Below are 26317 nucleotides of genomic sequence, written 5' to 3' on the forward strand. Positions count from 1 at the left end.
TGCAGGCAATCACACATGAAATTCACTTTCTTGTCTGAAGTGAATAGATCACTGATGCTGTAAACATGTTCCTAGCAATGGGAAGTATTAGTGCATTACAATAACATACACTAAATGGTACAAATTAGGAATAAGGAAGTAAGTTTTAGGGTATTTATTAAAAACAGAGGTCACAGTAGACAGGGTATTAGTAGTTTTCAGAGGAAGGGACTAAAGGGAGTTTTAAGAAGAGATTGGGTAAACCAGAGGCAAGATAAGATTTTTTTTTTCCCCTCTTCCTGCTTACAACACATAAAACCATAAAAATATAAGAATTGCTGAATTAACTATTCTAAAAGCAGGGAAATGCTGAAAATAAAGATGCCAGGGCCACACCTTGGCTGTAAGCACTACAGTGTAAAACACAAAGACACAAAACAGGATGCTGAGGCAACCAAGAGATGAAACACAGTGAATCGTTTGGGAGGGGGCAGAACAGGAAGCCAAAGTCTCACAACTGTTTTTGTAGTAAAGTCTCCTCAAACAGGAAGGCTGCTGGAATTTCACATTGTTCTTTGGCTATGTCACAGGATGGTCATACAAGTTTCAGCTCCTATCAAGGGAAAGGAGAAATTTCTGTATTTGGGGGTCTGATTTCATCTCATGTTCTGTTTCAGTACAAGTTAGTAAAATTTCAAGTTATTTTCTAAAGTTTTGGAAGTAACTAATGGGCTTTTCATTCACATTGACCCATTTCCACAGATGGCCAGAACACATAGCTCTTACCCAAAAGTGTTTGTTAATTAAAATTCTGCAAAACAAGATTACTTAAACCTGCCCCAATTCTTCAGAATTTTATGTATGTATTTAGCTGGATACAAGGCAGGCAGTTCCATTGATTTAAATGAATTATTCAAACTTGAAACATCTGCAAAGCTTCACTGGATTAGCGATTTAAGCACAAGTCCTGCCAGGAAGTGAAAGTGGTTGGCTGTCTTAGCTAGTGTTTGGCTATGCTAGCTGCATTTGCAGAAGATTGTTAAAATAATTCATTTTAGATTAGTAAAGACATTTAAGGGGTTTAGCCTGAGAAATCCAACTGCTTCCATGTAAGAGATGTGTGTAGCCTTAGAGAAGCAATAGCATTCAGAAACTCCTTGTTGGGCCTAACAAATGTTATTCCTTACCCCATTCTCTTCTCGACAGCAATCCTGTTCCATGGTGGAGGAAGACAGTTTCTCCTTGCAAACACACAAAGGTTTATGCCTCCAAGCAACTGGAAGGACAAGCTAAACATCACCATATGTTGTCTCATGAGCCAAGGATATTGCTGGACCTTTATTGGCTTGGGCCCCTCAAGGCATGACCCACACATCTGTGTGGGTGTGAATGAAGTATCTGACAACACAGAAATAAGAAGCAGAACTGCAGAACTGTGTGCCAAACTTGATTCCCAATAACACTTTGATCTATAGAGAAACCCTTCATCGTTACTAATCATCATGTAAAATACATTCTTTGACACTGGAGTGTTAGAGAAGTCTCAAACTGAGGAAATACAGAACAAGCATCAATGCCAGAAGTCAGCAAGGTACAGCCGATAACATCTTCATAGTGTTAAACCTGGTTATATTGACAATGTAATATTTGAACGTGCATATTTTCCACTGAGCTGCCATCTGCGTGTTATGGATGCTACCGTGATAGCCTGCAACAGCACATCACTGGATCTAAGCTACAGTGACCTCTCGCGAACTTGCTTTGTGATCTGGCATCACTTCTGCATCTTTAACAACTTTTACACAAACATTTCAATGTCTTGTGTCATCCCCTCCCCTTATTTTTCCTTTTCTTAAAACCTTTAGCATCCTTCCTTCTCCTGTTTCCTTACATTCCCTCATCTATTTTATTGAGGAATTGTGGGATTCAGATCAACCGAAAAGTTTATTTAACCTTCAAAACTGCATTTGGAGTTGTTCTGCAGTAGCAAACCTGGGAATGTGGGAAAAAAAGCCTAACGTCTGGCAATTTCTCACACAACCAGAGACTTTAGTTTTGGTCCTTAATTACATAGATTATGATAAGAGGGTCTGCACTTTTGAAATATTAGATTCCTGTCTCGGTTTTTACCAGTCTTCCACATGCAAGAACTCAGCCTACCCAACAGGAAACTGCAGCCTTTTTGCAATTGCAAGATGAGGTTTCTCTTTGTCATAGGAGTCCAAAACTGAGCTGTACGTCTGCTGGGATCTCTACATTTGACACTTCAGGTATGCTACACTACACCCAAGCACAGTTTCACACAGAGGGTAGCTTCACTGTTTTGCCTGCAGGCAGCCACGAGAATTCATAAAAACACTTTCCTTATGTACTTCTGTTTTCCAAGTACATTTTGTGAAAAGAAGGATAAATAAGTAGATTGCTACATGTTTAATCTGCTTTGTTTCTTTAGCTATCTTTCCCCCGCCTTTTTTTTTTTTTTTTGCCAGCTTGGGACTTAAGGAGCTCCACAAAGCAGGTTGTCTAATCAGAACTGGCTGCAGGGCAGGTATGTGAAAAATGCAGCTTCTGACAGGGCAGGCTCCTTTCTGTGTAAACACCAGAAGTGACAGGTGAGATGAAAGCATTGCAAAAGCAGCACTCTTCCTCTGCTTCCACTTGTTAATATGCCCACTAGAGAACAAGAGAATGTTAGCAGATATGTGACTCAAAAATACTGTTTTAAAAATCACTACAGTTTGAAGAACCTATCCCGTATCTCTACAGCTTCATACCTTCCTCTCTAAAACAATTTTAGAAAACATTAGCCTGGCCCACATGGCAGATGGGTTGCCATATGATAAGGATTTGTTCAAGACTAGCATTACTCTGTTCTTTAAAGCGCTCATCCAGAACCATTCTTGCTCCAGAGTTCAAAGATTCAGTGCACGCGATGAATTTGTAATCTCATTTAGGAATGCAACAGCTATGTTTTGTTCAAGAGCAATTTAGTCAAAGCACGACTAAGTAATGCAATGATCATCTGGGTCTTTTTCAACTACAGCCTAAAAAACTAATTTTTTTTGTATGCATTTCTCACCCTTAAGTTTAGACACACCATTTAACTGAATGATGTTACGTCCAGGAGCATCTCTGCAATATAAAGCACAGAAGCAACTTGATTAAGGCAATTTAAGTACCTAAAAATCACCTATACGCTTTCGACAACAACAAAATCTATTCAGTGTTCGTAAACTCACCAGATGGTAGCTAGAGACACGAGTAATTCAAACCCTGTTTTCTATCTCTTTATCAAATTCCTCTAGCAACCAGGTAACGTTCAGCATATACCTAAACAGAACCAGTCTCCCTTAACTCCCTGGCTTCACTTGTTATCCCCAGTACCACAGCACAAAGTCAGCTCTCTGCTTTGATTCTTTTAGACCATCTATAATCCCCGTTCTTGACTCTTGACAAACATGTTAATGAAGCAGCTCATGGTAGGAACTTTGTAAAACCTAGAACACGCAGGCCCTACCGGTGAAGTGCTTCAGGAAGCAGGCATGAAGAGAGAAAAGTTATCAGGAGACAAGAGGCTAGAGCAAGGCAAATTGTTCTTGGTGAGGCGCTAACTTGCCAAAAGAAGTAAGTCGCATCCAAATTCTTAGCAGTGTTAAAGAGACAGTCTAAACTGATAAGGATGAAGGTTGTAAGACATCTCTCCTGAAATCAGGGGATGACAGAAACATCGCTGAAAAAAGAGCTGTGTTTCCCAATGGTGGTGTGACTATGCTCTTCAAGCATTGAGAAAAAAATCAACTTGAGAAACTCATGCATGCATGTCCTACTCAGCAGGACGATTCAAGAGGGCTGGGAAGAGTGGCAAAGGAGCTGAATACTTTCCTAGCTGGCTTGCTGCTTACGCCTGACAGCCCTGCAAGGCAGGTTGCAGCTCACTGACTCCCTCTCTCCCTCCCTCCCTCCTTCTCTCTCTCTCTCTCCAGACTTTCAAGTAGATCCACACACAGGTGCCCTTAGGGACTTGAATTCAAAGTATTGGCGCTTTACCACAAGAATCGCCCTATCACGCTAATTGCAGGATTGTAATTTAATCTCTCATGCACCAAGAATGGGAGAGAAGTATTTTTGAGAGCACACAAACATTACTACAGAGGCACAGACCTCGGCTGGAGGCCCGTGACAGAAGCACGCTGTTAAAACCTCAGCATTCAGGAGAATATTCACAGAAACGATTAAGAAGGGGGAAATAAGGGGGCAAAGAGAAAAAAAAAAAAAAAAAAAGCGAGGCAGCAGGACGGCACCGTCGGGACGGTTGGGAAATCTCCTCAGGAGGAAGCGCCTCCCGCCGCCTGCACCTGCTCCAGCCCCGCACGGGCGCTGCCGGGCCGCGCGCGGGAAGGGCGGGCAGCCCCGCTCCCCTCAGCGGCCCCGCGCCGCCCCTCCCCCCCCCCCCCCCCCCGCGCGCCCGCCAACTGTCAGCGCGCGGCGCCGCCCCTGAGGGGAGGCCGGCGGCAGCCCCCCCCCCCCCCCCCCCCCGCCCCCGCCGCCGGGCTCTCACCTGCCGCCCAGCAGGCTCCTCGCCCGCTCGGCCAGCGCGCCCGGCACCTCGGCCTTGCTCAGGGCGCTGCTCCCCGCGGAGCTCCACGGCAGCGGCTCCCCCGGGCCCAGCGGAGACGGGAAGTCCCTCAGGAAAGAGCTCAGGGGAGCCCCGGACGCCTCCACGTCCAGCGCCATGGCGGCGCCGAGCTGAGGCGCGCTGCCCGGCCGCCGCCGCCGCCTCGCCTCGCCGGGAGCGGGCCAGGCGCCGGCGGGGACGGGCGGTGAGGGGGCAGGCCGGGGAGGGGAAAGCGAGGGGAAGAGGGCGCGGTGACGGCTCCTTTAAGCGAGGCGCAGGGGCGGGGCCAGGCGGCGGGGGTGTGGTCTCCGGAACGGGGGCGGAGCCAGCAACAATGTCTGGAATGCGGGGGGCGGGGCGGGGCGGCCACGTGGCCGGGGGGCGGGAAGGGGGCGGGGCCACCTCCCCGGCACCGGGGGCGTCCCGGGGGGTAACGGAGCCTGGAGACCCACCGCGGGGGGGACGGGGACGGGACGGGACACGGCCGTTCTCTCCCGAGGGCAGCTGCTGTTGCCCTCCTTCCCCCCACCCTCTGCAATCGGAGAAGGGCTGAAACGGGAGTGTTCGGCACAGAAACGTATTTGCAAGTGACACCTTTTCACCGAGCTCTCCCGGTGCTCGACACTTAACCCAGCGGGACAGTTCTCCGTCCTAGAGTACTAACTTACTCGACATCAGATTGCAAAGAATTACACGCCCTGACCAGTCACAGACAGACATACGTGCAGCTGGGATGGGTGCACAGGCTACAAGTTCACCCAAACTCACTCACTGAGACAAATCTTCCCCCCAGTCTTGCTACTCACAATCCCTTTTTGTTTCTATTCCCACTGAAATGCCCATAAAAAAAGGATTCAGAAGACCTGATTTTGTAGCCATGCCAGGGTTTTTGCTGTGCATAATTCATTGCAAAGCACCAATGCTAGCTTTCAAAACCTTATCACAGGCAAAAACACAAGATGCTGTCGCTCCAATAGACTTGGCTAAGGTATAGTGATTTTGAAGAGAACAATAGCAAGTTGACCTGTTTCTCAAATGCTGCAGTTAATTATGTCTACCAATCAACTATAACCTTTTCTTGCTCATTTAAGAGCACCTCTGGCTTAGAAAAGGGATAGTGTCAGCAAACTAGATGGAATTACCTTTGTCCCAAGCTGAAATCTTCCAAGAAAAGAGTGAATGAAAATCCTGAATCCTAGACTCACAAAAATAACACGGTATCAAAGCCCCCTGTGAGGTTAGTAGGACACAGGCATCTAGAATACTTGCACTGACTTTGCTCCTAGATCTTTTGGGCCCTTTTGGGTATTTACAGCATCAACTAAATCCCTTCCCTTCTCGCCTCACACAGAGCTGTCTAACAGCTTCACTTCACTTAAGTGTGGTACCAAAGCACAATGCCATTCATTTACCTCATCCAACCAAGAAACGGCAAGTCTTTCCCCAAAACAGGACTCTAGTTTATTACTTTGCCTACTGGCTTTCTGATTTTTAATACCATAAAACATGGGCCTTTCATTTGGGAAATATTAAACAAATAAGTTTTATCAAGACATTAACCTGAATATTCAGTTTTGGGAAAAAAAAAAAACAAACCCCAAACATCAAAACTCTTTCCCCCGCAATGACAAATCCTCAATATTCAAACATCTAGACATGAACAGGTGACACGTCTTATCTTTCAAACAGCAGCAGTTGCCAGCATACACAGCTAGAGATACCTTTTTACTTCAGGTATCAAGAGAGTGATAAGGATTCTATCCTTACATTATAACAGCGTCCAGGGGTAACTGGATATAATAGAACATTTTTAGAGAAAGAAGGAATAAAATATCAGATGCTGCAAAGCCAGGACAGAGAACACATTACCCAGAAGCACTAGTACATATTCAGTGAAATATTGCTGCAAGCATTTGCAGTACCTTGATTTCTTGTTTTCTCCTTCTCAGACATCTCTATTTCAGAGCATTAGCTCATGTTCCATCCCCATTCTACTGAAAAAGCTAGCAAACACAATATACTTCACACTTCTTTAAACCCTTTCTGAAAAGAAAGGGCAAGCACAGTTAGTGCTTTCAGAACTTGCTTTTTTTTTTTTTTTTTTTTTACACTGGGATACTATACAGAGGATCCCATAAAAATAAATTGTCTATGAAAAAGAGAGGGCGACTATTACACTGTTTTCAGTAGGCTTTTAATTCAGTGGTTGGATGCTCAGTTTTGTGAACGATCCGAGTGCTCTAAACTCTTGCTGAACCTAGATACAAGTTTAGGGCTCATGACAGATTGATGCATTGGGCACAAAGTTAACTGTGTTCAGCAGAGACTGCTGAGGTTTTTAGAGATTTCTAAACCATTAAAGTTAAGGAGATTCATATCCCAGCTCTTCCCTTTGTTATTTCCACACTAAACTATAGCAGCCTGTATCCTGCAACATCCCTGCTATGATCACTCCCTACTGGCAGTTCCAAGAACAAAAATTGTTTTAAAATAGTCAAATGATTTAGGAGAGAGCAAGTCTAGATATGGAATGAAATCACCCCTTCAGGAATACTAGCCCTAAAATGGCCACTGATCACTTTCAGACAGATGTTTTTTGTCTGTACTATATTCTTTCCCTGCTCCTACCAGAGATCTAATCCCTTTTTTCCCTCCACACAAAAATAAGTATCAGATCAAAAATCTGTATTTTGATACTCTTCCTACTCCTGAGCACTGCACTGTCTATCTTTTGGCACCAACTTTCTAGGGACAACAACTGCTACTTCCCTCTCCCCAGGCTGACAAAAGCAAGCTTCCCAGGGCACACGGGTGCCACCTCAGCAGGGACAAGTGTACAGCTGTATCATATAGACGAATTCATTTTTATTCTTTCATCAGCTATGGGAGCCAAATCAATCTCCTCTCTTGAGTGAATGATGGTATTTCAAAGGTAACTTCCTAAGTAATAGAAGCTTTGCCCTGAGCTTTTCCCACAGAATATAAACTGAAAGTAGAAGAGATTTATTTCATAAGCCGCAATTCCTTTTTTCCAGTAAGAACCATAGACACGAGACATGCAGTGCTCACCTTAATGTTAGAGACGCATTTCCAGGGACTTCATCATTTTAAGAAGCTTCTTGCTCTCTTGTACCTTTCAAAGCAATCCCAGGAACATGCCTCTAAGTTTTAAGTAGAAACTGAAAGCGCCCATCACCTCCGCATTCTTTCTACTCCACTCTGGAGACAATTGCCACCACCAGCCTGTGTACCAGGCCACAGCACTGAGAGCCCACTGTGGCACCTCCTGCATCATGCAGCCTTCTGCCAGGCCGTGGCCACCCTGCACTGCCCAGCTGCAGAGGGAGAGTAAGTGTCCATGGCCGCTGGTACAGCACAAAACCAATGCCTTCATTCCTCTGGCATAGGCACCGATGGTTCTGAATGACTGTTGGCAGTTATTAATATACCTGTATCAGAAAGAACTTTGCAATTTGTGGTAGTTACAAAGGAGCCACTGAAATCTGCCAGAACATGTAAATGGCTCATTCTAAGCACCTGAGAGAAAGTTCCCAGCACTTTATTCCCACTGGGGCTAATACAGCAAAGAGATTTTACAAGCAAAAGTTTGTCTCCAAATGGCCAAAATAAAAGCCATGCTTGGAGAAAGTGTTCTAGCACAGCTCAAAAGCCACGAAGAATGACTAACGACAGGTTTCCCACACTTCCAGGGCCACTCTCTCCATCACAGAAATCCCAGCCAACAGCCAATGTTGTACGCAGCAGCAGAAGCTAGCTGAGCACAAAGGGATTTTCAGAGCAGTATCCTAGTGTACCAAAGCAGGCTACAGAGGTGAGAAAGGACTTGAACAACTGAATCAATACAAGCACACTGAAAGCTATTACAGTTTATGCTAAGTTCTTCGGCTCTGAGACACTACAGCAAGATGAACTTTAAAACATGAAAAGAAGCTACTCACTCCAGGCTAAGGGAGATGCAAAGACAGTTTGTTTTTACCAGAGAGAACATTTAATATTTAGGAAAAAAACAAACAAGAACCTCAGAAAGAAACTTCTACCTATGGCTGGGTCTTTTAAGCAATAAAACACAGTTCATGTTTGCGCTGTAACTGTGTAAACATTTGATCAGAGGAACAAGCTTGGGGCTGTGGTGTTTTGTCTATAATCTCTTGTTCAGTAAATGCACACACTGTGCCAATTAAAACAGCAGAGTTGTACATTACCTTTTGTAGGGACTTGTCTTTCCTTTCTGTTGCCAGTGAATCACGTGTCAAGTTGCTCTCTGCATATTCTGTGTTCAAATGCAGTAGCCTTTACACCATGTAAAACTGCGATGGCATCCTCCCATCCAACCACAACTAGCGCTGAAACTGTTTTGGGGGTACAGATGATACAAACTGTACTTGATCAGATGACCACACATGATCAGCTATGCGCACATGGAAGGAAAGGAGAGAGTATTATATATTTGTACAATTAGATTTTGTAATGTGGCACCCAGCGGTTAGATACAGCTCCATATAAAACCATGAGGACACCATCCTTTTGACAACAAAACTAACCAACACTGAAATGACAATTTGGGGTACAGACAGTACAAACTGTACTCGATCAGGTATGATCAGCTATGTGAACACAGAGGAGGAGTAGAGGAGGGGTATTCTATCTGACCTCCAGCAGCAGGAGGAGGTCTTATTTAACTGGGGCCCATTGACCAAAAGACAGTAACTTGGCTGCACAGACCGTAATTTGGAAATCACTGCTCATGGCAGATATTCCCCTTGACATTTGTAATTTCCATTTTGTATGTCTCTTGGCATTATTCTCTTACGCAGCAGAGTGACAGATTTGAAGTAGCGCTCTTGCTATTGCAGATGTATTTGAAAATCTGACAGCTACTAATCATTTACTATTTTTGAAGATTCAAAGTCAGATGAAACAAGTCTAATTCCACACCTAAAGACTACAGCACCATAACACTGATCTTAATCAGCTCTTACATTCCTGGCACTTGTATTGCTGACAAAGGCCCCAGAAATCGCAGAACAGGGAAATTTCATTTCCTTTCTATCAGTCACAGGTAACAGTCTAGGTAGACTTCTTGAGTCTCCCTACTGTTTTTGAGCTCTACTTGGACCAACAAATTCCAATTAAAAGCTTAAAGGCTTACTCAGTTACTAACTGATCATCCAGAAGAATTTGTTTTGTGCTTAAATCAAGGCATACAACAATCTAAGGTGTTTCACTTTTCTAAGAACAGGAAAGCAGTAAAGATAAAAAATACTTAAAAATGAACTTAAAGGGAAACCAATTTTTATAAGAAGTTTATTTTTCTGTTGTGTAGCCATTATACAAAGTAAGCAGCCAGAGCTGCCATTTTGTCCTTGGGTTTCTTTGGATTGAGTCTTCCTCCAGGCCTCCGGCCTTTACCTCTTCCTCGACCTTGCCTTTTTCCTTGTCCCCCACGGTGCATGGGGTGCCTCATGGCTGCGTGTTTCAGCTCCACCAGATCTTGAAACACAGGGTCACAGAATATGCAGCCTGAATGCTGGGTCTCATCACCAGGTAGAGGAGATTTGGCTTTGTTAAAATCTACGTCCACAAGGGCTGCATCACACAAGTCACAGGTCTCCGGTGACACTCGGACTTTGTGGGCATTCTCAAAGAAGTGCACAATCACATTGCATTTGTTGCAGGCCATCTTCCACTTGGGACCTGACGTCGAGTCTAGCACCAGAACCCCATTCTCACACTCAACGCACTGCCCAATTCCAAGCATGCTAAGCGAATGCTGGCACGTGGGGTGGGTGCATTCATTACAGCCCATTCCTGGCGGAAGAAGAGTAAAACCATACCACAAGGAACCCTTTATATCACTACCCACTCTACCCAGTTTGGATGAAGTGAAACACAGAAGTCAAAGACAGCTTAGTATATTATAGGTTTTCTAAATCACGAAAGAATGGAACCACTCCCCAAATTGCAACTTGCCTTTTCACAGATTCAGAATAATCCCTTGCTCAAAAATTTTTCTGTAATGGCTTTCAGAATTGCCAGATACTGCCACTGTACAGTACAGGCAGTTTGGACACATTAGTTATGAAAACTAACTGTGTCTTCAATTAAATGTATGGCTCCTAACTAACTGCTATTTTATACTTGCAATATACACTGTAGTACAAGACATTTTTAATTAAAAGGTGGTAATAAAAAGATGCCAAAAAGCTCCTGATAGTCAGAACTTCAAAGCACTACTTTAAGTAACTTTTGTTCTCACAGTTACCAAACTAACTGCAACTTTTACCCCTTCTTATATCCTTCAACAGCTTTTGACACACCATCTGTCTCAGTATCAAAACACTCTCAAGACCTGGTCTTAATCTATAGACCTATCCATTCCAAGAATATTCCAATGTGCAAGCTGTCACAATCTCAGCGTCTTTCACTGCATGCCGAGTGTTACGAAGGTCACCTACTGTGTATGCACGTAAATTAGTTTCTTACTTCTTTTATAAAGAAAAAAAAGGTATTCAGAAATGAGTTAACTAATAAATTTTGGTCAGTGAGTTTGATGTGAATTTTAGGTATCTAATGTAATTTGAACAGCACTTTATACTAAGCAACACTGATTAAAAACTACTAAAAAGCACACTGTATAGACTGCACCTAATTTATTTCAAGTGAGGTTGATCCAGCATGTTTACAGAATTCCTACCTTTTTTCATGTCCCTGAAGGGAGGATGGTTGTAACAGTATGGACAGAGTGGGTAGCTCTTTCCTCTGGATCCAGACGACCACAGCACCAGCTCAAAGTCATCTAGGGGACAACGCAACTCTTTGTAGAGTTTAATGGTACCATTCTGTGGGAGACTGTAGGTGTCATCACAGTGAGAGCAGTGCAGACGACTTGGTTTGGCCTGGAAACAGAATACAAATCTCCTGAACAACCATAGTGTCAATAGAGTTCAAAACTTGCAGTAAATCCAACTGGGGCTGTCTCTAGTTTGCTCCCTCTGGAAAAACTCCATCAGTCTTTTTGTTTTAGAAAAGCACTCCTGACAACCACATTTGAATCCAAATTCAATAATGGAAAAGGGGTTTCTAGCTCAATGCCCCTCAGCAAGTGAAATTTAAATTCCAAGCATGAGGTGAACTTACCTGAATATACTTCATGAAACGATGGCATTTACCACAGCGGGAAAGAGGTTTGCCCGTGGCAGCTAAGGGTGAAAAAGACACCTCCATCAGTTCATCCATACCTGCGAAAGAGATAATCACATTTATGTTAGAACTCTAGCTCTTAAAAGGAAACCTTGCACAAAATCATCTACAAGACCAGTGAAGAAGTGAGAATTAAAATATTTTATTCACAATGCTCTTCCTTGTTTATGAAGACTTTTTAAATACACAGTGTTTTGCACTGAGCATGCACAAACACACAAGGTTAAGTACCTTCAGCTAGTCTGAAGTTTTTGAAAACTTACCACTACACTGTCACAAAATGAATTTGAAGTAGAGTTTTGGAGCCATGATTCAGTCCATTTTCTTTTGGAGAGCAACTTATTTTGACTGGAAACTTCCAGTCCTGGCACAACTTTTCAGTAAGCCTAAACCTCTGAAAGGAACCTAATATACAAGTATTTTCTACTAGCATCTTTGCAACAATTAAGTAATTGTAGGGAAAGTTTTACCTGCAATAGAATCCACAAAATAGTGAAATTTCCTTTTGAAAATGTCAAGGGTGTGCTCCAGGACCTGATGATAATTTGCTTTACCCAGAGCTATTAAGTTGAGTTGCTTCTCTACAGCACTGCGGATCGTAGGAAGAACCAACTCTGCATCTAACAGAAAACCAGAGACAGCAACAACAGAGAAGCAGCAATGAAAGATCAAAAAATGGGGGTAGGAATCCGTCCATACATAAACTGACATCAAAATAAACAAACAAGTTTTAATTATTATAGTCCTTGGAATTAGTAATACTTTCCTAGATGCATCATTTGAGATAGAAATGCTACTTATACAGTGACAACATCCCTTGACATAGTGAAGGGAAAAGAAGGGAGGAGGATGGAAAGGGAAGAGCATTTAACTGACCTATTTTGTAATAACCATGAACCAGAACAATGCCAAGGTTTGTAGGCTTTAGTCTCCGACCACTCTCCACTGTGACATAGTTTCGCTGGCAAATGTTGTTAATGTGGACTGGAATACTTGCATCAGTTCCTGCCACACAAAGGAAAACAATATATCCACCCTGAACAAAACAAAGTTTTCATCGAATTACTCACTTCTGACTTCTCTGGTTTTATATCAAATTATAAGGCTCCTGAGACTGCTTAAAATTCAGATACCTTTTTACTGTTACCCAGCTTCCAGTGGATAAGAGTTACTAGAGAGGAAGTTATGTTTCTTTGCAATTCTGAGAAGTCTGAAACATATGGTTTAACCTTAATCCTTTCATCTCTTCCAAGGAATTACTATCGGGAAGACATCTATTCTCACAATCACTTATTCTGGAAAAACACAGTGGAGTAAGAGACTATGTTTGTTTTGACTGGACAAATTTATGAAAATGCATCGAAGGAAACAAGTCAGACTGAAAAAAAAAAAAAAAGTAACTTTGTAAATTGTATAAGAAGATATATAAGGACTATTGAAGCCAGCAAAGCTGAAGCAAGCTGTAAAGACAAGAAATCATTCCTAAGAATGGGGAGGTGCATTCTTCCACGCAACATCAGCTCTTTCTGACAGAGAAGTGACAAGCATGCATTATGAAAGGGTACTGCTTTGGCCAGAAACTAGGCATAAGGATAAGAAAGGGAAAGGAATGTGGGGGAAGAGACAATCTACCATCTACTAGGAGGAGCTACAGGCATTGTGGTTTGAAGGGAAAAAGACATTATTACTGTACCTATTCAAATGAATACTGAAAGGTCATTACCGACAGAGATAGTTCAGAGGAGCGATTCAGACTCTTTGCACTCCTGGTGATGTATTACAGGATAATGCAAGTTAAGCAAGTTCCTACCGATGCCATGCTTTTCCATCAGAGTGATAAGTTCTGCTTCTGTCAGGTAATCAGGAGGACTGGTTTGCTTTTCCAGCAATTTTATTTCACCAATTGGAAAAAGATCTCCTTTCTCACAGTGGGGAAGACTCTCTTCTAATGGGATGCTGTGCCATGGCATAATTTCTGTGAACCCTGGAGGTAAAGAAACAAACAAACAAAAATAAAGAGAGCTTATCTTCACAGCTTTCAGAAGGCCAAGGTGTACGTTTCTAATTTTAACATGGGCCGCGTTATACAAATCAAAGTTAAAAGGCTGTCTACCACACCATGCAGAAAATAACTGAGGCTAGAAATACTGACGACATACAGTATCACAAGACACTGTCACGACACTGCATCAGATCTATTTTGTGTGTGACTTGAGTCAGGTTGATGTATGAAAAAAAAGTAAACACTTTTCTTGAATGAAAGCACAGCGCCAGAATGGATGGGAAGAGTTTCTTAAAAAGGAAATACAAATAGTAAGTCATATTAATGTAATAAGGACTATTGGGCCCGCTTACCATAAAAATCTCAGCAGTGGTGCTACATTCTTTTTACAGAGGCCCAAGAAAAAAAATCTGCCTCTGTGTAATTTACCCCCCAAAAGGCATTTGCTGTCTGTAAAACGACAGGTCTTCACACTGGCAAATGCAGTATTAAATCTTTGAGACTACTACATGAAAATTTTCTATTGTAACTGAAGTATGGAAATGAAGACAAAGATATGGTCTCTGGTCTTGATAGCTCAAAAAATGTCTTCAAAATTGTACTTGTCCCCAAAGCTTCACTTTTATATCCATCCAATGTATTAATGAGGAAAAAAAAAATCTGCAGCTAACTACTTACTCTCTGATGAGTCTTACCTGGTGAAGTTACCACTTTTCCAATACAGGTAAAACGTTCAGGGCCAATACTGAAAGAAATGGTGGTTTGTAGGTACTTGCAATCAGCGCTGACAGTGGCAATGAAATGCCTAGTTATATACTCATATAGTCGCCATCCATCTCCACCTGAGGATAAACAACATCTTACCGACATAACTCAAGTCCTGCAGCTCTACGTAAAATCTGCACTAAAAGGTACCAGATTTCCACAGGTATCACAGGAAAAACTGGTACGTAAAAGAAAGTATAATTCAAGAGTCCACCCAGTTTCCCCTTTAAAACTTCCTGCCTATAGAATCACCATGTCATACAGACGTGAGCTGCGTGCAGATGCTCTTGGAGAAGGACTGCTATCTTAGCCAGCCCATCTCCCAGTTTTGCAATGTGTTTGAATGAGGGTAAACTAGAAAAGACATTTTTTTTAAGCAAAAAGGAAAAGACATATGAACAAAAATAAAATTATCTACTGCTTAGTGCCACTGGAGACCACACCCTAATCTAAATCCTAAAATGGGATTCTAGTGGCAACTGCCACACTGGGCAGGTTGAAGTCCTGCAAGAGATCGCTCTAAAATACTATTTATTAGCACTACTATAGGTTAATTTTCAAAGCAAAGTTTCCTTATTCACAATCTACAGATAGATGGAATAGTCAAAAGGTTACACTGCTATGATCAGCTTCTAATTCTTAATCCCGTGCTTTGCATATTTCATCTTGCTGTGTATATAAAGAAAAAAAAATCTTAAATGGCCACTCAGTACCCTATACAATCACTCAAAAATTTAAAGCATTTATTTTTCTATCAGAGATTATTTCACCAATTCATGAAAGCCAGAGGTTACCTCTTTTCTACAACAATCTCAGCTATTCCTAATAAACAAAACATTCACTACAATTTCTTACAACCTTAAAATCCTCGTTTGAGGTATCATAGTGTACAGAAAATCAAATGTTACATTTTAATATAAAACCCACAAACCATAGAGACTAAATTAAAATGCAGCTGAAACATTTGACTTACAAGCACAAAAATACAATAAAATTTCACTACTCTGGAGCAAATTCCTCCTAGAGAAAGCAGGCATTAAGTTGTTAAGATGGCTATTTCTCTTAGCAGTACTATGGTCCCTAGGATCAACTATTGAAGAGCAGACCAGCTCTGAACTTCACTGTCACTAGAAGTTTAAGTTAGGATAAAAGTCTGCTCTCTCTTCACTTCCTGCCATTCAAATAATTGTATTTTCTCTTGAAACTCAGGGATTTTCAAACTGGCTCCTATACCTCAATGGACTAATTTCCCCACATAGTGTTCCAATGCTACCCAATTTGCCTATACCTAATTCCGCTTCTGTTGCGGCTCTCATTGGGGTGATGGGAGGATGGTCTCCTGCATCATGGCCTTTCCTTGGACGATTAATGCCTTCTGATAGCAATGCTTTTACCTGGGTGAAGGAAGAGAGAGAAAACAGGCTGGCTGAAGTGGATAACAGGTCTCTCTTAGCAGGTTAAGAAACTTTTCAGATCAAATCCATAACAATACAACATCCATAAATAAAAGCAATTACAGATATTTATTGTTTCTGAAGACCTATAGGTCATAATATACCAAGAAAGATATATCCTAAAACACAGACTAGAGAATGATCTGTTAGTACAAAGTTTTACTTCATGTACTCACAGTTTCTGCCCAGTAAGGATTATTGGCTTGTTGTCTCAAACATCCTTTCAAGTCAAAGTTTTCTGGGTAATGAGTAGTTTCTGTTCGAGGGTAGCTAATATAACCCTGAGTATAAAGACGCTCTGCTATTTGCATGGCATGTTGTGGACCCATTCCTAAGACAGGACAGGAGAAAAAAAAATCACTGCAATTATGATTTGTTTGCTGCATCTGAAAGTATACCTTATCCAAGCATTTAAATAAATCACGGTTTGTCCTTTCCATAAGACTTCTGTCACCTTGATCTTACCCAACATTTCACTTTTGACAAGATTTTTAAACTTGATCCTTCCCCCAGAATGAACTGTTATAGGGAGAGGAGGGTATCAAACTATATTTGATACGTCCTTGATTATTTCATTTGGCTGAGAAGCCAAAATATTTTGCTTTAAAACAGTGTGGAAATCTGAACTTTTACACATACCTAAAGCAGCACTGGCCACTCGTAGCATTTCTACCGTGTTCAGAGCCAGTGGTCTCTGCTTCACCTTCTCTTTTTTACTCACAGATTCTACCTAGAAAATAGCATTTTCCCAGTAAAAGTTTTGAAGTTTGGTAATTGGTAGATGTATAATTTCAATCATAAAATAAAAAATAGACATGTGGCATACCTACCATTATCTATTCTTGTCGTATCTGTTTTGTTTTCTTAAAACAGTAACCACCAATATGTTTTTACTTTAGAAAATCTGACCGGAGATAATTTTGCCAAATTCTAAAGTTACAGTTCTAAGGTGCCTTTGTGCTATGGACTAGATCAGGCCTATAACTGGGAATGCAGCAAGGTAGCTTACTGCTATCTTTACTTCCCATTTACCTCAGCAGCACATACTTTCAGCGCTACAAGGATTTAGTGCTTATTCCAAGTAATGGTCCTAACTATAAGGATCCAGATTTTTAAAAGCTTCATGCAGTCTTCGAACCTTGATGGCTATAAGCACTTAAATCCAAACATACTGTCAAACAAGTATTGAAAAGAGCAGAATTAGAAGTTAATTGGCTATAAAGTCTGTACCATACACGATTAAAAATTTAACTGCAGGAATACTGCCATATAAGTAATTACACTCTGATTTATACAATGTCACATGGGAAATAAGAGGTCTGCTTGGAGAGATCTGAACAGTATTTCTTAGCAGGTTTAGTCATGAAGAATTCCTATCATGAGTGATGATCATTTCCAAAGTCAATATTAAGAAGGGGCTTCTGCTGAGATGACCACACTAGCATAACATGAACCACAGTAAAAAAAAAATCTCTTGCCTTTTATTCCCATTTACACAAAGTTGAATGGAGTAAAAACTAAGATACGGATATTCTACACTCTTCTTTAACAAAAAGAAAAAAAACCCCAATATGCAGCAAATGAAATATTAAATGGTATTTCCTTTATATGAAGTATGGCTCTACTGACACTTAGTAAACATTCTTACCTTTGCTTCTTTTGCTATCTTTGTTATATTCAGGAACATTTGAGCAATCTCACGATCAAACACCCTCACTCTATCCCAATCCAAAGTGAGAGAACTTTCTTTTTCAGGGTTCACCTATTGGACAAAAAAAAAAAAAAAAAAAAAAAAATTTAATTCCCATCAACTCTATTACTGCAAGTGTGAGAATGCACATTTCCAACAACAATCCAGCAAACAAATCCTAACAATACCTGTACTAGGACACAAGTGCTTCAAACATGCAGTTGTACTCTTTTTCACAAGGGCTTTCAAGAAAGATGGAGTACTTTTGAGTTTTGGGGTGGGGGGAATGAGTGGAATTATTCCTGCAGTTAACTGATATACTATTCTTGTTTTTAGTACTGGGAACAGTAAAGGCTGAAATGGGCAGAAATTCAAAGTTTACCATTTTGATTTAGCAAAATCAGTTGTTTGTATTAAACTGTAACTAGGTCATGTTTAAACTCTCATGTACAAAAATAAATATGAAGCAACCAATATAAGAGAGCACAAAACTCTCTGAAAACAGGCACCAAATATTTCCTAGCATGACACGTGAGACACATCAGAAAAGAGATGACAGTAGACACCAGACTTCATCTTTTTAATTATTTTAAAATCCAAAAATGGCAACTTTTTACCATCTATCCCTTATTTGTTTAAAAAATCCTTGTGATCACAAGCAGTAAAACCATGTTGGTTTGCTCTCAGAGCTTGGACAGCAGCAAGGCTACAAAACTGCTATAAGCTGCCAAAGTACTCCAAGGACTCAATTGCCAATTAACACAATGAGCATTTTATTTGCTTTAAAATTCCAATACTCAGCAATGCCAATGTTTGTTGGCAGCCTAATTAATTCCTGGGTTCAAATTAACAACACAGTCAGTCCAAGGACCCCAGGGAACAAAAGAAAACCATTTTAAGTAGCCTTTTTGGCTGAGTCTAAGCTTAGATGGTTAGCACTGAAGAATTCTTATAAACAGCAGACAATAACCACTTTAATACAAAACTGACATCCTGGAATCTGTTCTTGAGAGAGTGGTGACACTCATGTGAACTGAATGAGAACACATGAGTAAACTGTAGGCATTGTGAATTCTTGTCAGCAGCTACAAATTTATGAATGAACAAATTGAAAATATAAATGCATTTCTTTGGTAAAAATATATGTTCCTCATATACAAACAAGTATTGTAAAACTTACTTTAGCTTGCAACACCCAGTAAGTCTCAGGCTTAAATGACTGGATTTTGTCATGCCTTTCAACACAGAATCCAAGTGTTGGGGTCTGACATGGCCCAAAGGAGATGAGGGAGCTGTCTAAATTCCCATATTTTCCCTGAAAATATTTAGTCTGAAACCTAAGACAGGGGTGAAAAAAAAAAACACAAAACCAAACAGGAACAAGTACATTAATATCCTAATTCCCATGAAAAGCAGAAGTTTTCATTAACTTATACACACAAATATGAGTAATCTATTGAATCATTCAGGCATTAGGAAAAAAGCATTCTGAGAAATATCACCTTACAGCTAATTAAGTCATAATTACTTTGCCTCACTGAATCCTTTTATGCCCAAAGAAATGTGGGAGAATATCATAAAATAAGACCATACCACAGCTGCTGACAGTACCTTACCTAGCTCAGTTAAAGCCATAACACAATTTTTTATTTATTTGTCTGTGCATAAAATCGTGCAGTTTGGTGCTGAGCAGAATTAGGCACTAGAGTTCCGAGACATATTTTGTGGACAGAGCTCTACTCCTGAACCTTTCATAGAACTGTCTGTAATCTATGCTGTCACCTTGTAAACGCACACCCAATTCTAAGATCCAGCTCCTGGCGGGCATCCACTGAAAGAGCTTCATTGCGATTGGGTTCTCCCAAGTGATTCATGGCATTGCAGATGTCTGTGTCAGTAATAGAACTGAATTTAGCTCTATAAATCGTCCTTTCGGTGCTACGAGGTTTGTTCATAACAGGAAGAACAGCATCAAGAACCTAATGAAGATCAGAAGCATATTTTAAGAGTATTTGAAAGGTAAGGGCTTAAGTCAGTTTTTCTCTCTAAAGAAAAATACCCCACTCTCCACAAATTATTTGCTGATATGTAACTACTTTCTTAATTCAGCAAGATATCATGCCAATACACTAACTGATAAGCAAGAGCAATATTTGTATATCCACTCAGAAGTGTATTGTTAGCAAAACTGAAGGATTTATTTATTAAACAGCAACTGCTGGAAGTGAAGCACTATTCTTAGCTAAGTGCAAAGACATTCACCAGTGCAGCTGCAGCACCTTTTGGTGAATATGTATCAGTTCCTGTCTGGGTTTATTCTACATATTGCCAGGGCCGTTATGATACAGTGGTACTAAAGAACTTAAAACAATTACTTGATAAAATGTGCTGCTTTAAATAAAAACCAAAAAATACCCTTCATGTAGACTTCTGGGAATCAGATGGTTAAAAAAAAAAATCTTTGCACACCAAAGTTTTAGTTCTATACCTTTTACGAGCAGAGTCCAAATTCCTGCAGTAAGCCTACACTGAAAAGCATCCTCTTGCTCAAAAGTGTCTAATTGCTTAACGAACAAAAGATAATAGAGATGAAGTTTTACAAGAACAGCAAAATAACTACTCCAGCTGTGAAATACAGACCAATTCTCAAAGCACTGGAATGTTCTAACATTTAAGAGACCTTGCTGTTCACCTCAGATGAGCAACATCTATGAAATTGATTTATACGCTTTAACTGACACCGTAAGAGTTCAAAAGCACATGAGTTTTTCCACCTCCATGCCTTTAAAACTTTACTCAACTTAGTTTGAATTTTACTGTATATTCATAAAACAATACACTGATAGTATTGTATGTCACAGACAATATATTATGGTATTATAAGTCTTAAAAATGGAAACCTTACTTCAAAACAGATGTTCTCTCCTTCCTTATCACAATCCAACCACAGGACAATACAATCACAGCCTCTTCCCTCTACCTGTGAGAAAAATTAGCACAGTTCTTTAGCAACTCAAAAAAAGACCTACCTCCTCAATAACCATATACTTTTTGTTTCTATTTTAAAGTACTAGAGAACATTTACTTGGTGTAAAAAGGATTGGAAGAATATAGCAGAAGTGACAAGAAGTCTGCAGGTACTTAAACAGTGGTTTGAAGAGAGAAGCAAGCTGTGCTTCGTGGGACCAGAAGTCTGCCTACGAGATGCTTTTCTGTAGGACCTGAAAAAAATCAGCATAGCTCTATAGCAGTGAAAGTCTCCTGAAACTGCCACAGTCTCTGTGTGCAGCCTTGGGCACAGTCACTTCCCCTTTCTGTGCCTTAATTTCCACATCATTTTAAAAAAAAAAAAAAAAAAAAAAAAGATTTTGTTAGAAGCAAAACATGCATCCAATGATCCAATTTTGAGAAGCAAGATATCGACAGTCAAAAAACTCAAAGGCAATGGAAAAATTGAATTGAACAAGGCAAAGATTTCAGACAGTGTAAGAACCAGTAAAATTAATAAAATAGATCTAACCATGACAAAAAGCTGCTTCCTGCAGGGAGGAAAATCCTCATTTAGGAATGTACTCATTTCTTTTCGACCCTAAAACTCTAGCATATTGTACAGCGCATTGCCAAACGCTACCCACTTTTGGGAAGTGGGCGAATAGACCTGCTAAATCAAACATTCAACGTGCAGCGTGAGAAACACTATATTCAGATGGCCTGTCTGCCTTCGCAGAGGGAAGACATGTAACAAATGTTTTAAATGACAGAGTCCTCTGGCACTACCCTCCAACAGAAAAATATCTGTTGTGAAGACAGACTCCATTTTTTATACTAGAGTGAAGATAACTGACTGTCGTGGTTTAACCCCAGACAGCAACTAAGCACCATGCGGCCATTCTATCACTCCCCCTCCTCAACTGGACAGGGGAGAAAAAATATAACAAAAGGCTTGTGGGTCAAGATAAGGACAGGGAGAGATTGCTCAACCGATTACCATCATGGGCAAAACAGACTCAACTTGGGGAAAATTCACTTAATTTATTGCCAATCAAACCAGAGTAGGGTAATGAGAAATAAAACCAAATCTCAAAACACCTTCCCTCCACCGCTCCCTTCTTCCTGGGCACGGCTTCGCTCCCAAATTCTCCACCTACCCCCCTCCAGCGGTGCAGGGGGATGGGGAATGGGGGTTACTGTCAGTTCATCACACGTTGTCTCTACCGCTCCTTCCTCTTCAGGGGCAGGACTCCTCACACTCTTCCCCTGCTCCAGCGTGGGGTCCTTCCCACAGGAGACAGTTCTCCATGAACTTCTCCAACGTGGGTCCTTCCCAGGGGCTGCAGCTCTTCACTAACTGCTCCAGCGTGGGTCCTTTCCATGGTGTCCAGTCCTTCAGGAACAGACTGTTCCAGTGTGGGTCCCCCATGGGGTCACAAGTCCTGCCAGAAAACCTGCTCCAGCGTGGGCTCCTCTGTCCACGGGTCCGCAAGTCCTGCCAGGAGCCTGCTCCAGCGTGGGCTTCCCACGGGGTCACAGCCTCCTTCGGGCATCCACCTGCTCTGGTGTGGGGTCCTCCCCAGGCTGCAGGTGGAGATCTGCTCCACCGTGGACCTCCCTGGGCTGCAGGGGGACAGCCTGCCTCACCATGGTCTTCCCCACGGGCTGCAGGGGAATCTCTGCTCCGGCATCTGGAGCACCTCCTCCCCTCTTTCTTCACTGACCTTGGTGTCTGCAGCATTGTTTCTCTTACATGTTCTCACTCCTCTCTCTGGCTGCAGTTTCTGTACCGCAGCAACTTTTTTTCCCCTTCTTAAATATGTTATCACGGAGGCGCTACCACTGTCGCTGATGGGCTCGGCCTTGGCCAGCGGCAGGTCCGTCTTGGAGCCGGCTGGCTTTGGCTCTGTTGGACACAGGGGAAGCTTCTAGCAGCTTCTCATAGAAGCCACCCCTGTAGGCCCCCCCCTACCAAAACCTTGCCACGCAAACCCAATACACTGACCCACTCTAAGGGCTGGAAAAGGGTTATACTTCTGGTTCTTAAATAAAGCTAGCTAACTTCTAAGATTTTTTTTATTTTTAGAAAGCAAGGCTAATTCATAGCAAAATCCTACACTGATCTTTCAAACTTATTAGTAATTTTTATTGCTTTCCAAAACCACTAAATAACTTCACTTCTTTTTTCTTGCCAGGATAAAAATAGGTCTCATTGCTTTGTATCTGAAGAGGAAGAATAGGAACAATGAATCCTTGAAGATGGAATATGCTCCACATGAAATAAAGAAAAAGAATGCCAAAACAAAAAGATATCTCTCAAATACTATTCATAAGAAAGAATACCTGTAAAAACTTCACCATGGTCAGTTTGGGATTAGCTTCTTTCTTTTCTGTGGGAGCTTTGCTAAAAAGTTCTGCTGGATCCACTTTGTCCCAGCTGTTATACTTTCCTGAAAAGCAAAAGTGTATTAAGTAGAGCTCTAAATATATATTTTTAAAAAAAACAACAAACAAAATTACTTTGCAAAACACTTGGCTTTCAAAACTTGTATTGGAAAATTTTCTACCCTAACACATCTTGCTTTACTATATATCAAGGCACCCCTTAGCTTTTTACGTGAATTGCAGCTACCGTTTTGAAGCATGACATAGGAAAGAAAAGAAAGAAATACTACACACCGTTCAGAAATTTTAACATGAGCTATTAAAACACCTTCTGTTGTACAATCAGTCGATCAGGCCAAGGGGTGGGAGCTATTTTTCCTTGTTTTCACAGTGCACACACAACATGCACACTGCAGTCTGTTTTACTGTTTATCTTTGTTCATTCCCATTTTTCTAAAGTAACCGTTAGTAATATTGCTTAGCAATTACACGAAACTGTACCTCTTTAAAGCGCTGTGTAAATAACTCAAAATTCAGTCCTCATAAAACTCGTAATTATCGTTAGAGGAAATACAGTAGTCAAATGACTAGTCCAACACTTCAAAGCAAGTTAGTGACAGGATTCTTTGTGCATAATCCTTACCAGATCTCTATTTTGCAGTAATACACTACAATGCTTCAGAGAATATCCTTTTGGACTCTGCGTTCTTTAATCATCTTTCATCTGAAGCACCAAAACATTTTTCCATGTAAGCAAATAGAGCCTCATCTCCCCTCATTTTCCAGGGATATAATTCAGGCACAGAAAAGATAAGTGGCATGACCAAGGTCATGCAAGAAGTCAGCCAGAGAACTAGAAACAAAAATCAAGAACTGCTGACCACAAGTGATCCTTTCATCCTCCTTTTCTCTCTGCTTGTCTCCTGAAAATTCTTCCTGAATTATTTCCACGATCAGTATTTTCCTATTAGAAGTCTTTGACAGCTCTACAAGCCCTATCAGTGAAAATATCTTATGAACAGACAAATACCTATGAAATCCAAAGTCATGACATGACCGCATACAGATGTCATCTTGAAATGGGCACTCTGTCCTATAAATGATCCAGTGTACTCATGCACAGAGCATGCACCATTCAGTCCCTTGCGAGAGGACATGTTTCCTGTGAAAATAAGACCATAAATATCAACAGGATAAAAAAACCTATTGAAATAAGTTATTTTGTGTAAAATGATATCCCCCTTTTCTTAGATCTTATAGCTAGGGTCTTCCTGATCACAAAATTCTACTCATTGATACAGTTTTTATTTCAGTTAATTATCACTTTAGACCGTTTTTAAAGCATGTTTTGTTTTCAACTGAAACTATCCATTATCTCCTCCATCTTTTCCCTCCCACCAGGAAATCCTTATGAAAATACAGCTAGTTTTCTAGACCAGTACAGTTACAATCAACTCATTCTATTTTCCACATGATTTATAAAACATTTACTAGAGCTTCAAAAATCTCGTAACAGCAACTTGCTACTTGATTGGCACTTTCCAGAAACCGTATGTACCAACACACACTACAGTTACATAAAATATCAGATTCCTTCAGTCTTGAACTGAATAGGCATCAGCACATAAAAATAAACAGAACGTGAAGGGCCATGCAGCTCTTTTGTGAATCGCAACCTGTCTTAAGCCACCACTCCCAGGTGGCAGCTGCCCCAAGACCACCAAGTAACTGACCAGGGTGTTTCTCAACCTCACTTCATCTACAGCAAAACCTGATAACCTTCACCATCACGCGATTTGCCTCTAGGCAGCTAACACCGATCTCCTCAGTTGGGCTGGGCACTCCAGAGCACTTCTATGCTGCCACTGGCCGAACAACAACCAGAAGGACCGAACAGACACGCTTTCTTTCCTACCCCTCGAGAGGATCTTGGCGATGGACTGAGCCAGAGAAGGCTTCTCCGCGACCATTAAAATGGTCTTCATTTTCACCTGATGAGACACAAGGTGCCACTGGCCTTAACGGTACAGCTCGGCCTTACTGGTGACCACGGCACACAGCTCACAAGCGAAAGTCAGTCCTCGGCCTGGAGAGAGATAGAGAGCGCGAGAATAACACAGGTTTACTGCAAAAACACTTCCGCTAAATACAACTACAAAAACCAGAAAGCCAGCGACGGATTTCACAGCTCCGAGCACCCTCCCGTCGGGGCTTCGCGGTGCCCGGGCCCACCCCTCCGCAGCTTCTTCGCCGAGAAGCCCACCGGGGCAGAGAAGACGGCTGGGAACGGCTTCAACCGGACGTTTAAATAACAGCCGGGGCCTACCGGCAGAGAGGGGCCGAGAGGAGCCGCCCCGGCCCAACCTGAGGGGCGAGAGAGCCGCTCGGAGCGCTGAGGGAAGGAGAAGAGCGGCCCCGGCCCCGCTCCGCACCTCACCTCACCTCAGCAGGCGGCCATGGCCTCCGCTTGCACTGCCGGGTCACGGAACCGGAAGGCGCAAGCGAGCGGCACCGCCGGCTTGAAGCGGCGCGGGCGGGCGGCCCCGCCCCTCCGCCCCGCGCCGGCGGCCGCCTGCGCGAGCGCCCCCTGGCGGCGTGGAGGAACGGGCGGGGCGCGCGTCCGCCCTCCATCACACGTCTTTTTTTTATTCCAAGGACTTTAACAAAGCCAAAACTCACCCTCGGAATTGATGATAGATACGTAACCGAACACGAGGACATCAGAAAAACGTACCGCCACCGTTCCCCGCCCAAACTCCCTGCACAAAGTCCTGCCACCGGGACGCGACGGGCCGGCTGCGCGCAGACTCGTCTCGCTTCGAGTCTGATTATTACCAGAGGTGCACAGAAAACAGGTATCATCAAAGCTGTCTGAGAAAATCCGTGCACACCACTCGTATCTGCTTTACTCCAGCAGCTTGAGTCAAACCGGGGCGCCTGCGCACAGTCTGTAATTCAGTTCCTCGCTTCCGTAGACTTAAAACGCTACAGGCAGCCTCTGCCTCTGGCAGCATCTCCTCCAGCGCAAAGGAACTCGTCCTCGGAGCGTTCAGAGCTGCCAATTCCCTTGCACCCAGAGGCGGCGACGGAAACAATACTGATGTTTTGAATGATCTTGAATTTGTATCATAAATTCCTGAAAAATGCATTTTCCGCACGTTAAGTATTAATTGAATGTCGATTTCCCACTTGGCAAGAAAAAGAAGGGAAAGGAG

The 26317-nt window shown here is 42.0% G+C and overlaps 2 protein-coding genes across 10 annotated transcripts in view; both read right to left on the bottom strand.

Annotated features, from left to right (window-relative positions):
• PPM1F (protein phosphatase, Mg2+/Mn2+ dependent 1F) overlaps positions 1-4812 on the bottom strand; it is a 44575-nt gene extending 39763 nt beyond the window's left edge. For all 7 annotated transcript variants that reach the window (XR_005933273.1, XR_005933272.1, XR_005933271.1 and 4 more), the window contains exon 1: positions 4538-4812. Coding sequence is in view for 4 of the 7 variants with exons in the window: in XM_041126380.1 (XP_040982314.1) it covers positions 4538-4713 (176 nt within the window). In the remaining 3 variants the exon portion in view is untranslated. The remainder of the gene's footprint in view (positions 1-4537) is intronic.
• Positions 4813-9905: 5093 nt separating this feature from the next.
• On the bottom strand, positions 9906-25634 carry TOP3B (DNA topoisomerase III beta). Of its 3 annotated transcripts, none has more exons than XM_030024606.2 (18): positions 25545-25634; positions 25018-25188; positions 24133-24264; positions 23061-23167; positions 20632-20706; positions 19509-19705; positions 18907-19063; positions 17685-17798; positions 16676-16766; positions 16213-16367; positions 15871-15976; positions 14513-14659; positions 13626-13799; positions 12692-12820; positions 12286-12435; positions 11753-11853; positions 11310-11511; positions 9906-10423 (listed from the first exon to the last, which is right to left on the bottom strand). In XM_030024606.2, exons 2-18 carry the CDS (start codon positions 25085-25087, stop codon positions 9942-9944), a joined length of 2589 nt encoding a protein of 862 aa, XP_029880466.1. In that variant the 5' UTR covers positions 25088-25188; positions 25545-25634; the 3' UTR covers positions 9906-9941. The 3 variants fall into 3 exon arrangements, with proteins under 3 accessions (XP_029880466.1, XP_029880467.1, XP_029880468.1); XM_030024607.2 differs by having other exon boundaries at positions 25540-25631; XM_030024608.2 differs by lacking the exons at positions 25018-25188; positions 25545-25634 and adding an exon at positions 24882-24996.
• Between the last annotated feature and the right edge of the window lie 683 nt (positions 25635-26317).

The sequence above is a fragment of the Aquila chrysaetos genome, chromosome 9 (genome assembly GCF_900496995.4).
Source record: "Aquila chrysaetos chrysaetos chromosome 9, bAquChr1.4, whole genome shotgun sequence".
Lineage (NCBI taxonomy): Eukaryota > Metazoa > Chordata > Aves > Accipitriformes > Accipitridae > Aquila > Aquila chrysaetos.